The 17,678-nt window shown below is 27.4% G+C and overlaps 1 protein-coding gene across 3 annotated transcripts; it reads right to left on the bottom strand.

The window, feature by feature from the left end:
• Window positions 1-1,412: 1,412 nt before the first annotated feature.
• Window positions 1,413-16,894, bottom strand: LOC113552710. 3 transcript variants are annotated; one of them, XM_026955568.1, is made up of 9 exons: window positions 16,716-16,894; window positions 16,415-16,635; window positions 12,428-12,522; window positions 6,423-6,620; window positions 6,219-6,329; window positions 5,198-5,435; window positions 3,418-3,661; window positions 2,890-3,092; window positions 1,413-1,770 (listed from the first exon to the last, which is right to left on the bottom strand). In XM_026955568.1, exons 2-9 carry the CDS (start codon window positions 16,509-16,511, stop codon window positions 1,607-1,609), a joined length of 1,350 nt encoding a protein of 449 aa, XP_026811369.1. In that variant the 5' UTR covers window positions 16,512-16,635; window positions 16,716-16,894; the 3' UTR covers window positions 1,413-1,606. The 3 variants fall into 3 exon arrangements, with proteins under 3 accessions (XP_026811369.1, XP_026811371.1, XP_026811368.1); XM_026955567.1 differs by having other exon boundaries at window positions 1,607-1,770; window positions 16,712-16,894; XM_026955570.1 differs by lacking the exons at window positions 16,415-16,635; window positions 16,716-16,894 and adding an exon at window positions 12,784-13,015.
• Between the last annotated feature and the right edge of the window lie 784 nt (window positions 16,895-17,678).

Here is a 17,678-nt window from a genome sequence, read left to right on the forward strand (position 1 = left end):
AAAACAAACACATATTTAAAATAATTTAGAAAAAATCAACGAGATCGTGAACTTAATTAAATTTTACTAAATAAATTTTCCAAGCTTCAGAAAATGTACAAAACAAAATCATATATTCATCGACGACAATATTTTAAAATATACTATTTAATGCTATAATATGCTATACAAATACACCTGTATTAATACAATTATCCAAACATACTTATTCCAAAAATCAATTTAAATGACATCATGCACGATTACATCTTATTTGTTAGAAATGAATTATTTTTTATTTAATAACGATATAAAATATTATGTAGTGCGTACCTGCATTTTATCTTAGCCATATGCGGCAATGTAGTAAATACGAATGAAATATTACCCAAAGCTCACGAACAAGATATTGGGTCGATATGTCTAATCTATTTCTATAAATATATATTATAATTTATTTCTATTAATAAAACTGTAGATCAAATTAATTTTAGTCTAAAACATCATACACAACATTATAATATTATATTATAGGTATAAAGTATGTACAATTATTAGCTTTTAAGTCAATATTGACGTCCCATAGAATGGAATGAATTGGTCCTAACCTATACAGAATAACTGATGATCTTCTATCACAATAAACAATGTTGCCATCATTATCTCCGTAGTAGTTTTTATGTGAATGTAGTGTATCGATGGAAGTGAACATTTTCAAAGATAAGAAGCATTTTTTCACTTTCATCAATACTATTATTTTAATTAAACATGACTGAAAATTTACTAAAATTGCATAAGGTCTAATTATATTTGAGTAACTGAATGTTGCGTTCAATATACCTAGTTATTCTTTTTATATAATAAGTATTTAAATTTCGTCCATCAAATAACATCAAATTAAAAATAGTAATAAAATATTTATTTAATTTTTTGATTTATTAAAAATGTTTGAAATTTTAAAAGAAAAATATAATATAATATAAAAAATAATCGAAATATCGTTATTTCTGCAGACTTTTATTTCCTTTCACCCAATTGTCACTTTGCACAATTTTCACGAATTTCAATCATCTATTTATACCTACTTTTCACGTGCTCAATTGTCGGGAATCCTTATCGGCTATTATCGAAATTAACTATAATTTAAAAATATATGTGTACGCTATAGTAAATATTGAATTTACCTGTACTGCAGTATATTTCTATTTTTAGGTTTGTTCGTATCCTGGACTAGTGTAAACATATTTTTATCGAATAAAAACAACTACAAGATGCATTTTACTTAAAAATATATTGAAATTGTACTAAACATACTATTTGGCTAAGAAAATATTTTTATTAGTAGGCACGGTTAAAAATATACACATGAAAAACAATTAGTGTTGTATTCAATTTTACAAATATAATCTATACATATAATTTAATAATAGTTTAACAATAATTAATATAAATATAATAACTCAGCGTAGGATATAATTTTCGACTATTCGATGACATTGTGTAAAATAATATGTCCATAGTATATGATAATTAATATTAACAACCAATTAATATAATGTATAATATATAGGTACTATATAATGGTAATATGACTATATGATGATACATTTTTGATCAGTGTATCTAATTATTTGTCAGGATAAAAAGTTTCAAACTCTTCGACTTTGTTAATATCATTTCTTATTGGGCTGATCAAGTCCGCAAATGTTAGTGGCAACTGCAATATAGGTGGGTTGTTGATTGGATCATTAGCCCACATGACCCAAATTTTCTTATTGAAGTCAAACACGCCTGTGTGAATCAAAACAATAAATATTAAAATTTAAAACATTTTAAACATTCTAGAAATTATTAGATAACTAACATATTATTATTATTTATTAAAAATCATCTACTAAAACGTAAAATGATGCATATTTTGTAAAAAAATATTAATAAACATTAAATTCCAAAATAATTATTTTTATTAGATACAAGTAGGTTTAAGTAGGTTCAAAAGTTAGTTAGACATAAATTAAAACTCTTATTAGTATATTTAAACTAAATTCTTAATTCAGATAGTTTGCTAATGTGTAAAAAAGATTTATCTTTTTTAATTATCGTAACTAACAAAAAAAATTCTACTGCGATTTATCAAGACTACGTTCATCGTCGCATGACACATCATTTTCTTCTCCGCCACCATTACTACTTCTCACCCATGTGATACAATGAAAGCCAATTTATAGGAATTAATTTAAATTAAATTTATTAACGTCAGATCTTACAAGCAAATTATACACAAAAATTATTTTAAAACTGTACAGATGGCTGATGTAAAAATCAAACAAAACAACATTTTCAAATACGTATCGTATATTTTTTATTGGCTTAAAATATATCGCGGAGGACAGAGGTATAATGTATTATATTGAAGTTTTAATAAAACAATTAAAAATTAAAATACTTGTGCAAGTATCATGTGGTAAATATTATAATCGGAGATTTTATTATTTTTTCAAATGCATTGAATTGAAATTGCTTTTGTCATAACTATTTCGTATAACTGATGGTATAAAAACAATTTGCTATTATAATTATTTATGACATATGGCGTGTTTTATCCATAAGTTTTGCGTGTGCAGAAATGTAACATAGATGCATCGTTGTGACACATTCTCTTACACATAATTAATTTTATATATTTTCAAACACAAAACTAAATCATAAAACATAATTTACTTTATTGATTGTTCAAAACCGCTATTTCAATAGTGCCTATTAAAGTTCTTTAGTGGCGTCTATAAACCCGTTTAATATTCGAGTACCGTCATGCCAAATCATGCCGAATATACTCGAAAATAAAGAACAAAATTAAAAATAAACACGTTCACTATCGATAAATATTATACGTATAAACGACGTGCTCACCCAAATTAATCGTGCTGACTCTGGCGTCTGACTTGTCACTAAACATTGGCCACGGATCGTCTTCCTTGTTACCAAGCACTTCCAACATGTCCTCCATACTCGCAGCGGTCTTGTTGGCTATCATTTGCTTGTACCGACTCTCCCTGGATACACTGCTCCCGTAAGCAGCTTCGTCCAGTTCCGGGTACTTTAGATGGAGTAATCTGAGATTAAAAGTAAAAATATAAACTAAATATTTATAATGTTTTATATCGGGCGAAGTTTTTCAACAGGCCTACTGCAGAATCGACGTAATATCAATGTCAGAAATCCAGAAACGCATTATTATACCACTTACCCAAATTGTCTGTACAATTAACCTTAAAGTCGGTCGTTGACTGTGCGAAGATAATTATTTAGATATTTAACCACAACTGGCGAATACGATTTACATAAATTAAATCACATCAGTACTGCCCAAGACCATTGGGGTAATTCCCCTGTATTTATTATTTATAGTAACTATGGTGATGAAGAACACGCGTGTACCTGTTGGTATGTAATGAGTTGTTTCCCACACCAAAGTCTGTGAGGTGCACTTCCGATTTGTCAGAATCGGTTTTGGGGGTAACTTCGACTGTGTGAAAAACACGCGATTCCTTTGGTACGTTCAGGAAACCAAAGTTCACGTTGAAACCATCGGCCGTACCTACGCCTTCGTTGGTCAAAATTTCTAAAATCTCATTAATATCGGCCCGCGAGGACAGCAGTGCTCTTGTGATGAACTCTCGAGCTATAAAACATCAAAAAGTAAAAACCATGAGTTCATTATGAAAAGGTCATATACATGGGTTGATTTTGAAACTGTTGAGGAAACGTATTTTAAAAGTGAAAACTTATAATTTGATGCCTATTTTTTTTTTTAATTTATCACAAAATTAAATTACCCATTTATTAAAAAAATTGTGTAAAATAATTCCATGAAGTACTGACTGAAATTTTCGGTAACAAATAATCATTTACAAGCATATAAAAATAAAAAAATACTGAACATTTATTTATTCTATTATCTGCCAAGGCTCCATGTATAGAATATTAAAATTGTTCTTATGCATTTTTTACATATAAGTGAATGTATTTTTGACTTAATCATTCTTATTAGTTCTTAATTCTTTATTATGTATATAGTGAATCTTCAGTATCTCTATGGGTAAAACTCAGTTGTATACAATTTACCTTTATGTGAACACAATATTCATTTAATAACAAAAACTACTATACTATGTTTTGTGCAAGTTTGTATTTAGTAGTTTCAAATTTATGTAACCAGCTTTTAATATTTGCTTTCATCATCTTGTTATTAAACTTAAATGTAATATGTAATAACATTATCTATGTTTTCCCGTGGGTTTTTATAATATTTTAATTTTTAAGTAAATTATGAAAACTTTTAAGTTATAGTATTTTACGTATTCGTGACTTCTTAAAAATTAAAATATAGTAAAATACCCTTAAGAAAACACAGATAATTTTTTAATTTTTAAGTTTGATAATAGTTTCGTTCAATAATAATAATTTAACCTTACTACATAAAATTGGAACTTCTAACCAGACATTTGTTACTTATTTGGTACGTTTATAAGACATATACAACGCACGTGGGTCTGACCTCTACTTAAAGGTTAGGTTTGAACGTTATTCTTATTTTTAAATGTGTAATGAGTATCAGAGTATGTAAATCGATAAATTATTACAATTTAAAAATTCTTATAACTTTATATATTATTTAGACAGTTAAAGATAAACATTAATACATCAAAATATTTCTGTAAATTTTATAATTTATTAATAAATAAGATAATTTTATATTTGATGTATTTTAGCTGGAATTTAAGTACTCTTGAATCAAATTGATTAATTTGATATGAATTTCTATTGATATTGACACATTTTCACCTTTAGTTAGAATTAAATCCCCGTTATTATTAATCAAAACTATTTACTACATATTATGGTAGTGGAGGGATGTAAAGTTGAGAACTATAAAATTGCCTAATGTCTGTTGCTAATTTTGTGAATCATATCTGTTGTTCTATAGATTGATTTTGTTTTGTTTTTATATATAAATACGAAATTGATGAAATTCGATAACATTGTGTTCAAGTAAAATTAATTTAACGAACGAAATCGTATAATATGAAAATATACCTGCCGACTATGAACGTCATAGGTCACTGTACGTCTGTACACAATTATTGATGTCTACCCAGTTGTACACGTATCTATTTCCAGGAACATTAGATCTATTTACATATATTAATTTACTTACGGATTTTGCCCTTCAGTGGTTTACTGACGAATATCGTGTTAATCGAAAACACCAACCCGTAGTGGTTATGACCGCTAGCGTAACCTGGTAAGTGTCCAGCGTACGCGAGTGCTTCGAACTTCTCTTCTCTGGCCGAGAACATGCCACCCAGCTCCGATTCGCCGGGCATCACATGAGCAGCCACAATGTAATAGTTATTCACAGTCTCTGACATCGCGTCTTCTGTATGCCCTAACAACTATATAACAATATTATTTATATAATATATACAATGTATGTATAACACTTGAAAAATTGTGTGAAAACACATTTTTTCAATATTTTCTAACCTATTAGTCACCACTAAATTATTTAACCATGTTTTGATATATTTTTTTTATTTCAGAAAAAGTAATCATAAATCTAATTTATAAGTTATTCACGGTTTATGAGTCTTGAACAAATGACTAACATGACCCCAATGTAACAACTAAATTTGTCGTAAATATCCATTCTTAATGCCGATTATATTTGTGTTTACATTTATTAATTTATTTGAAATAAAATTCAATAAGACTGACACTCGTATATTATTGTAACATGATTATCACTAAAGTTTATTAAGTATAAATGATTCTTTCTAGTATTATGAAACAAAATCATATTAAATAAACGTTAAGACGGAAATATGGTGGTTAAGTACATCATATACATCGATACTCACTAGTGAACATCGCAAACCTATGTATATATTTAGGAATTATAAATTATAATTAATTATATTAATTACGTATTATTTTTTCTCTTAATTTTCACGGTTTTAATTACTTTTAACTTATAAAGTAGGTATTAAAACTATAAACGCTATTATTCTAAAGAAAAAATTGCGAATTTTAATAAGTTTTGTACTTTTGTGAAATACATTTGTGCATATATAAAATGTATTAATAAAATATTTTAATATTATATATTAAAATATATTTTCAACTTAACACAGGATAAGTAAATATATATATACATTATATATTATAATATATTTTACCTGTGCATTTGGCTGATTAATTATTAATGAAGTACATCCTATCGGCCCTTTGTCTTTACTCGAAGCATTTAAATTCTTTGGCAGTGTATCGTCTAATGCCATTAGAAATAACTGAAATATAATTGAATTATATAGGTATTATACACATAATATATTATACATTTTATTATAATTAATTATGATAATAACAAAATACGTAAATACCTCATGAAACGGAACTCCCGATCCATCAGCCATGCCTTGTAGTTCGATCACATACTGAGGGAAGTATTTTTGTGTGGACTTCAAACTTTCTTCATAAATCTTCCTTCCTTCCGGTTGAGCGTACATTGGTAAGAACTCACTCTGGAGTGGCTCGTACAAGCGTACATATTCTTTAATTATCGATCCAAAAGTCCGTCCCTGTAATATGATAATGAATAAGTTATAAACGGAATTTGTTAAATGTTTGTTCTAAACCATAATTGTTTATGGTTTATTTTTATGCATAAAATTAATTTATATTTTTTATACATTGTTAAATATTTTTTTTCTTCCTTTAATATTCTTGTAGACTGAATGATCGTTTTCAAATAATATATTTCAGAAGGTTCATATTACGCCAATATTAAAAACCGTAAAACGGCCTCCGAACAACGACAAACATTTTTATCTTCACTCATAATATAATGTAAATAAATATATTAACAAGTACTCGATTAGTTTAATTTTAACGTAAAGATTTTCGTATTTTATAAACTAAAAAACGTAATCACTAATCAATAATGGTTCAAATGCATTTTTAAGGGGTTACTATAGGCAATTTTAACGTAATTTAAAATAAAATAAGATAAATATAATTTATTTTGAAATACCAATTTGGTATAACTTACTACAGATCGATTGGTGAGTAGATTTTAAATTGCATAGAAAATTAATTAAAACATGTGGCTGCAGATCAGATATTTCTCTTTTTAGAGTTCTAACACAATTTTAGAGGTACAACATTTAATATCAAAACATGATATTATACAAGAATTTTTAAGGGAATCTCAATTTGATTTTTTAATTTTCTGAGATACTCATTCTCTAGATTTATATATTTTATTTTGTTTAACAATTGTAACTTTTTTTGAAATTATATTATAAAACACAGCAAACACCTTCTAAAATGATGTTATCTATATTATTTTCTTGGTATTATAATATGTTGTTTGTCTATTCAATTAATTACACTAAATAAGTAGTTAAAGCCAACCCATGACAACGTGTTAAATTACCGAAAATTGTCGGTAATACGTCACTCAAGTTCACAACACTAATATTAAATGTAATATTTGCCTCCTTTTTTTATACTTGCATACAATTAAAAATGTTATAACCTCCTTTCCACTGTTCCTTAGAATAATTATAATACCTGACGGAAGTCCTATTAGAAGTAAAAATAAACTATTGCAATTTGCAGCCTCGTGCAATACTCGTTTGAAAAACCATGATTCAAATAATATAATATTTTTAAATTAATCGACATAATATTGCGCAATGTTATATATAAATCAGTAATTACTATATAATAACGCACTGCAGTGTAGTTACGGGGAAACGGAAGGTGATTGTAATAAAGAAATTAACATATTTAATGCATGCGAATATTGTAAATCGGCCGGAACACTTCCTGAGCACCTTCGGGAAAAAATGTTAATACTACGTGAAACTTGTGCACTCCCGGTAGACTGCTCCGGCAACGGTAGTCAGTGTCGTCCAGTTCCGCCGAAGGAGATCGCCACTGCAATGCATTCGCCGCACAACATTTTTAATTGTTACACGTCGAAATGGTTTTCAAATCACTAATAATCATAAATTACCGAGGTGATAGTAAAAGTGTTAATTTACCCCCGTGGTGGTTTCAATTAATAACTGGTAATTACTACAAGTGGTGTGTACTATATTTTGTACAATTTATTCGATGCCGTTCGTCCTGCATAATATAATCCAGTAGAATCGCAATAAAATATCGTCGAGCGTTGAATAATTATTTTATTGTTTGATTAATTCTGCGTTGTCATTGATGATGGAAATAAATAAAAAATTATCATTTTGAGAACATAATATAACACGTATAATCGTTTGACAACCGCCGTTGACGGCTTTTCGAGATATCTGATTAAAATAACTGTCTATCTACGCGTTAAATTATTAAGTACCGACTAATTATTATTTGTGTTCAGAAATCACGGAAGGCCTAATGATGTCCATCGTGTGATTTAATAAAAGTATAATAAATATATTTGTACAAAATAGAAAAAACATACGATTGACCGTGAGTATAATATACGTAGGTATCTATAAAATCCCTAATCTGTGTTTGTGTATTGGATTAAATATTTTAAACAAATATTATGTAATTCTTATACATGTATATTGTAAGTTATATATAATATATATATATTTTATATATTCACGTATTATTACATAAGATTATTTAGGTAGGTACCGGAAACGAGGCACCAGCCGTTCATGGTTAAAACAAACAGATTCTGTATCGAATTACTAGAGTTTTTTGGTGTTCATATTTTCAGTGTAGTCTTAAAACGTTATTGTCGTATTTTTTCTATAAAAATATGTTCTAATTTATGTAAATTATGTTAGAGAATTCTATTCGTCAAGATTTTATAAAGAACATAATATATAATTTAATATCGATATATTTCACAATAGTTGGTAAAGCAGTTACTATACCTGTATAGAGTGTATTATATAGATACACACTACACTGTTTAAATCCGATTAGTATATTAAGTACCTAGCGCTTAATGAACAACTTGTTTGTTTATAGCACCACAATCATAAATAACACTTACTCAAGTTTTATTTTAATAACACATATAAGTAATTTTAAATGCAAATATTTCAATAACGAATAGGTTGTAGTTGTATTATTGTACAGGAATTAATTATTTCTAAAATTTTAAAATTTTAAATTATAATAATATTATCTACCGTACTATTATAATAATTAATAATAAAGTGCACTTCTCAATATTAACATGAATATTATTTATGGTTTTTTGGATTTTTTTAGATAGGTAAGAACTGCATAAATATACCTAATATACCTAATAAATTAATAAATTAATACAATTTATCGATATATTTTGATATAGAAAGCATACGTTAAAATTTAATCTGATCTATCATCTACATTAAATGCAGTAGTCTTTACTGATTAAGAAATAAAAAAATAAATAAATAAATAACATACTTTAATATATTATCTATTTAAAATAAATGTTCATATTGAACTATTCATAAACGTTAATAAAAACTCATTTTTAAACAATAACATGATAATATTATATTATTTTATAATGATTTTATAAACGATATTAAGTGTAATTTCTATAGATACAGTGTCAATTAATTATCGAATATTATGTAGTTAATCGATTTTAAATAATATTATATTATATCATAAAATTATCTAAAGTATAATTACAATGGTAATTATAATTGTAATATGCAGTTTTTAAATTATTAATGATATTTTAATTGCAAAATTATTTAGTAAACATCTTTTATAATTTCGGCTTTATATTATAATGAAATTAATATGTTTGTATATTTCTTAATTAGATGCATCCAAACAAATCATGAAAGAATTGATTTGTAAAGTTATTACGCTCGTTTACATTTAATTATCGTAAATAATTAATTTTTTTTTTCAGATTTGATAACTCAAAGAGTATCGAGAAATTTATCCTCGTACAAGCAACATTTAACAAAAGACTAAAAAAAATACTAAATAAATAAAAACCCCATTTATACGATATAATTTTGGATAAGTAGTTTTTTATTTTCGTTTTTTTGTATCTTCATTGCATACGCGTCATAATAAATTACGGAATACTGAAGTAAATCTCAGTCAGTTTATTGGAATAATACGTACCCTACGGCTTAAAAAGTTAAAACCATATACATAGCAAAACAATAACGACTGAGAACATTTTGTTGAGAATAAATTACTATTTTTATTTTTTTGAAACTATTATTTCCATTAATATTATTACCCTAATCATCACTAGACGCTAATCTTTAATAGTCAATTTCAGTGACTAATATCTAATGTATAAGGTCAAGAAGATAAAACCTAAGTGTATAGATATAGGAGTAAGCGCACTCTATATATTATTAGTATTAATTACACGCGAATATACATGCAAACTCTTTATTATTATGATTTATAGTCTTATAGATACGTATAGTAATTCAAATTTAAGTCTAAAACTGCAATTTAACCGGCAAAAATCGCTTACATTTTACCTGACCATGCAATCATATTCAACATTATGTTTAAGTTTACATTGGTATTGAAGAAGGTAAACACTAGTGAATAAAATGATATTATGAAACGCGCAATTAATATATTCCATAAATTATAATAATAAAAAATTGCAGGCAATTTATCAAATGCAGTCTTGATAAAGTAAAACGTATATACAATAGTCTATAAAATAACACCGTGAAACGGATCTATGAGTGTAGTTACAGTTACGACTTAATTTATAGCCAAATATTATAATAAAACCTATTTATTATTAACATTAAGATATCGAACGTCAACAGCTTGTCGGATGCCTACATCGTGTTTGACATATAAGGCATCACATAATATATTATCCGTACGCTTGGTATGTATGTGTGTGTGTAGTAAAATTGTCACAAACACGCAGTTTTATCAGGACAAATAGACAGGAAAAACACTCGTTTCTTCGACCATGCATTTTTTCATCAACTTCCTAATTCTATATAATATGTAGATACTATTTATATTATGAGTCTAAAATTAAAAAACCCGTCATAACCAGTAGTTGTTATATATTTTATTACCTACACATTTACATCGTATATCTTTATTTTTGTTGACGAATCGAATCCAATGTGCTACATTATCATGTTCAAACTGACGTAACTCAACACTTATAAATTATTGTCAAGTTTAGTGACTCAAATATTATGATACTACGAAATAATAAAAGGTTCCAATCCGTTTAATATCAATAAAACAAAATTTTACTAGACACGAGCTTCCAAGAAAATAACGAGGAAGTAAACATGCCAAAATATACGTACGTATCAAAAGATAATGCATTTTTTTTTTTTTTTATAGAAAATTCAGTGAGCATTGATATCAAGTCAATAAACGAACTCATTATAAATCACAAGAAAAGGGAATAATTTATTATTATATAAAATATAACAAAATTATAGCTAAATACAATTAAAAAAAATTAAATCCACACACTAACTACAAAATATATACCTTATATTATTATTATTATTATGAACTTATATTCACCGTATCTAATCTAACATTACCTTAGAACTGACCTAATCAAATTTTTAATAAAAATATTATAACATTGATATGCCGCTAACATATTAAAAAAAAAAAATGCTAATACAAAAGTCGAATTCTGCGATAATTCTAATACTTCAATATATAATTACTAGGTATAGTAGGTTAGGTATCGAGAAATTAATATTTTATTATAAATTAGATAAAAGTTCCTGAAAATTCTTGAAAATTTCTTACTCGCGTATTTAGCCTAATAAATAATATTATATAATAATTATTCGTATATGTTCAATGAATATAATTAAATACATTACAACTTTAATTATTTTGTGTATTTATGTATTTTTTTCCTTATTGTTACCAACGTAACGTGTAAACATATAAAAAATTACTTCCAAGATAACTATATAGTCTATAATACCTACATATAACTGCACTGATAAATGCACTAAAACATTGTCATCGTAATTGTAACGTAACTTTCGTAACGTAAAAATGCATTTAAATTTTACAAAATAGTGTAACTTAAGTCTAAAATTGTGACTTCCGTTTTATGATTTTTCGCTTGCTCTAATATACGAATACGTTATCAATATTATATGTACTTAATGTTGGTTATTAAAAAATAAAATGACATCCATTATACTATATATTCAAATTAATGACGAAAACGTCATGTCAAGAGGCGTTTGACGACACATTACACAGGTGTAGTCCTCGTAATCACTATCTAAATTCTACACGTATTATGCACTTTAACACGCACGGTCTTGAATATTGTCACATCACAAATATCATTATGAAATACAATATGCGTACAGTATTTTTTCTAACTTATGTGAATAGTATTAACGTATAGTCTTAATATACTTACGACGCTGTATCCGACTTCGTAGTGTGTGCCTGTCACATAGTGTACTGGTATGGAATTTTGCCTTCGGGACACAGCCGGACAACATGATCCTGGAACTGACATTACAGAGTTTTCGTTTTAGTATAATATATATTTTTAGACTGGACGAAAAGCCTATTTCACTAGGCCACCGGCGGCGGTGTATGACACTGTGTTTATATCGCAGTTAAACGGTCTGTATAGTCAACAAAAATAAATTTTACGCGTATCGCGAGTGCGCGACAGGACTGAAACCGTATCTATACGAATCGGAAAGCCAATTATGCGGATTTATTATTATTTTATAATATGTATATGTATGTACTAAGTATTTTTACTTTAAACCTAGTCCGCCGCGTTTGGCAATGTGCGATGTAGTATTGCGCCGATGTCGGTTTTTATGCTTTCCGTTGATTTTTTTCCCTCCAAAATCTTTTCCCGTAGAGTTGCGTATATACCTACGAGTACACAACACAATAATATAATATTAGCAGCCGTTCATTTATATTTATTTTATGATGTACGATCCGAGCGTGCCGCTTGTGTATGTTTGTGTGTGTGTGTGTGTGTGTGTACGCGAAGTGTGCGGTGCGCGCAGTCCGGTGTCAAATGACTGATAATCATCGAAACGACACTCGGCCGAAACGCGGTATTAAAATAATAAGGTTTCATTGGATTACCATTAAATCGATAAAAAACAGCGAACCAAAACCATAATTGATAATATATGCGTACCCATAAACCTATATATATATATATGTGTGTGTGTGTGTATGTGTGTATATATTATGTAAGTAGAGTGAACGTTACGAAATCGATATACCTATAAGTAATAAGAAAGAATATAAGTTATAACAATCACGTCGTAAAATATAAGTTATTAAAATGATTAAAAAGTAAGTTAAAAATCTATGAGTTATAACCGGATAATTAAAATATTCGTTTATTGATAATAATACACACATACCTATAAAAATAAACAATGATATATTATAAACATCAATTATACAAACCGATCGTTTTATCATTAGCGATTTCTGTTTGAACCGTAGTATAACAATAATTTTTAAATCAAAATGAATCAAACGACAAACCATACATTACATAAGTATAATTTTTTGTTACTTGTGTCAAATTTTTTATTCCTAAAACGTTTATTTATTTATATTATAACCGTTTAAAGTAAATTGAGATATTTTAAATGATTCCTGCAACAACATGAACATGCGGTATGTATTATTTGTTAATAAGTATAAAATATCATATATACCATACCTAGTCTATAATATTATATTCTCTGTTTTATTTATCTCATTATCACATATGAGTCAGGTATCTATACGAATAGGTTAAATAATATAATAACTAAACGGCTTTCGACACCAGTGCCTTATTAAATAAAAGGTTAATAATTATTGTGTACATTTACATAATAATATAAAATACATTGTATGTACCTATGATAATAAGTACTCTTAGAATAATGACAATAGTGCCGACGTATCACAACTACTCGTATAATTCGCATGTAACTCATCGTTTCCAAAATGCGTTTGTCAACCACTGTGAATGAAAATAAACGCGCTATAATGTGTTTTATAGTTTTAAAGAATACAGTACACATAACAAATACGAAAATAAATTTAGTTCTGAAGCAGTTAAATTTTCAGAAAACAAGACGTTGAATAAATATACTTTATAGTCATTATACTAATCACGGTAATCGGTAATGTCCTTATAGTTAATAGTTGATAGTTAATTTAAACAAATGCAGTGTAATACTGCACGGATGAATCCGACGAGTTAAATACGTTAAATTCGTAATAAAAATGATTATATGGTAAGAAACTTATTAGTGGTTTATCATTGAAAAAAAATATATTGTTTGTATTAATATACAATGTAGTAATTATTTAAATTAAAAAAAAAAAGTTATTTAATTGTTTAGCCTTGTTTCAATTATTGTGTGTTTTCAAAACAAGTACATTCTTATTAACACCGTGGAAATCGACAAAAAAAATGTGAACGTACCTATATCATATATATTGTATATATATATATACATATGCACTATATACATATATTATATTGCTTTCACACACTTACTACATTAATTATACTATGATTTTACTATTTAGGAACATATTACAGGAACTTTTCACTCATATAACTATATGCTACTGCATATGTGTCTGCACGACATTGAATGATGTCAATACGAAAAATTTCTAAACGGTATATTGCTTTCATTAGTTAGGTAACCTATACGTTTAAAAAAATGATTGTCAAATCTAAAATGTCTCAAAATATCGATAACGCGTCAAACAACACGGTTGATATGGTTTTCGTTCGTTGTTGCATCAATAAATTTTATTTGATTCAAATATTTTATTTCCATCCATACCTAGAACCACGAAAAAACTCAATTCACAATCCGTAGATTAGGTCAGGTAAAGTCCTGAAAAACGATTGCTTGTGAACGAAAATAAAAGAAGATTATAGAACAAATGGGATAACTCTATAACACTATAACTTATAAGCAATTTGTATTAACATATTAAATTTCGAAAAATATTCACTGAAGTATCAAATATAAATTTTTATTAAACGATGTACATTTTCTCAACTGATCATATTTTATAACAATTTGATATAAGATTTTTAAAACGAAAAATATATACTTAGTAGTTTTATTTTATTTACGCAAAAGTCGCAAACATATCAAACTTACGTCACTACTACAATAAAATATATATGATACCTATTAAGGTGCATAATAATTAATAATAATAATAATATTGTGTATTTAAGTGGTTATCGCACGCACAAAACTTAACTAATATGAAATAATAAAATGTTAATGAAACGTACGTTGTTTTACATCATATGTATACATGCTAAAGGAAAAAGAAAATCAGTATAAAATGATTTACACCAAACATCAGTCTGTCGACTGTGCTATCATATTAGATTAGGGTGAAGAATCTTTTAAAATTTCAAGAAGAATTAATTGTACACCGTGTCACTGCATTATATATTATTATGCTTAGATATATAGTAGTGATAATATAAGAAACTATAATATAATATTTTTTTTTATTTTAATAATATTTTAACAAGAATATAATGATATCTTGACAATTATTATAAGAACGATGCACATACTCGTATAATAATATTATCATATTATTATATTTTTATTTCAAAGAATTCTTAATGGTTATATACATTTTGTTTATACTCTTACGTATAGTTTTCATCACTTATCAGGTACAATTTTTTTTTACAAAGTCCAAATTCGCTATTTAAGAGATTTTTGAGGCTATTTAATATTTTATGGAGAGATATCTTTGAATATCAAGTTCCCTTATTGAAAAGTATTTATTATTTCATAATTTAAGACAGAATACATAATTTCTAAAAATTGTAATCAAATGTAACTTCTTTTAAATAAGTAATAAGTTATGATATTTAAAGATAAATGAAGTAAAGCTCCAAAAATTTAACGTTTCACAATTATATCACCTGTTTTATCTGAAATTTAAATACTTATAAAAAACACCAATTGCTGCAATATGCTTGAAACGTTAACATTTTCATGAAAACGATTCTATTTTGTAGATTTTGAATATAAAAACACAAAAAGTACGTTTCGTTTGCAAAACAACTGTCAATAGGGCGGAAAGTTTATCAGCAATTACCATTTTGAAAAAAAGGTGCGTGTACGATATACATTTTCAAGATAAAATTGTCAAATAATAAGTCATTTACATAACAATTAATTGTCCTCATTCATAAACAGTATGGTAAAATAATTATAACGCATTTCACATTATTCCAAATACATTTTTCGGGAAATAAACCGATACGATATTAGTTGATGAGTAGCTTTATTAACACGTTAAAGATTGAGTTTTAAAAACATTATCATTATTATCAATCAATTTTTTTGAGTGTATTTTTGCTTACCTGCAGGTTCTTCGGCTACTGGCTGTGCGTGGAAGATTCCGCAATTAGCCATCGTCAGGCACGCCAAGACGGTAACCGTTTTTGTAGCGGCCAACATTTCTGCGATATTGATTATTTCTCCAGGTTTATAATAATATATTATTGATATTGTTATTATAACTTTATTTCCGCTCGTCTGTCGCCGTCGTCTTCGTCGGTGTTGGTGGTGCCGTATAAACTCACTATAATATACAATAGTATTACATTTTATTGTTTATTTGTCTTATGTATGTCACTCGAGTACAGAAGCAGTTGTACCTACGTTTGTCAGAACCGCCAGAACACGAGTGTATAATATTATTATCGCCTACAAAATGTAACAATATTAGAAAAACGATAACGATACTGTTTATTGTATGATGTAGTAAATGTAATAAAATAGTATTATGTACGGGAGGAGATAGACAGCTCTTGTCGGCGAATGATCGACAGAGTCGGTTGAGACGATGGAACACGTCTTTTAAGGGTACTTCGCAAGCCACAGGTGTAATAATTATTATTACTATTATTATTATTGTTGTTGTTGTTAAAAATCTGCACTGTTGCGTGACTGAGTGGGGGAGATTGAACGTATACCGGCGTTCGCCGATTTCCACCGAAGGTGACGGAGAGTGTATAATGTGCAAGTTGTTTACAACCGGAACGAAAAAAATTTAGAACCGAACATTGGAATAGGTTAGGTATGAGTTGTGTCTAAAATGTTTTATCTAAACACCGGTATCAAACTATAAAACGTTGTTAGACTGAGGCGACGAGAAGATCTAAATAATCCGTACTACAATTAAGTTGATTTAGATGATTTTTCCCAATCACTTGGTCGAATGCTATGTACTTACATAAGATTCCCAAGTACCATTATTGCAATACTACGTGTTTTTTTTTTTTGTATTTAAATTTCTCTCAGTTTTAGAGTCAGGTAACAGATTACGTATTTTTTATACTACAATATAACAAGTACTGTGATAATTTTATGGATTACATCACATCTTTTTCTTGCAGAGTACATTATTATGCTGATTGTTACGATATTTACTAATACTTTTATTTAACTTATACTCGAACCTGTTAATTTTGGGTATTTTTGAGTTTAACAGTGTCATTATTCTCGCGTCCGTAAACGGTATTATAATATTATAGTATATTCATCTGAGTGCTTTCTTCAATACATAGTTGAACTCAAGATGAATACGGTGTTCCATTCTGTTTGTCCCTATTAATAACCTTT

This window comes from Rhopalosiphum maidis, chromosome 2, assembly GCF_003676215.2.
Source record: "Rhopalosiphum maidis isolate BTI-1 chromosome 2, ASM367621v3, whole genome shotgun sequence".
NCBI classification, from domain to species: Eukaryota; Metazoa; Arthropoda; class Insecta; order Hemiptera; family Aphididae; genus Rhopalosiphum; species Rhopalosiphum maidis.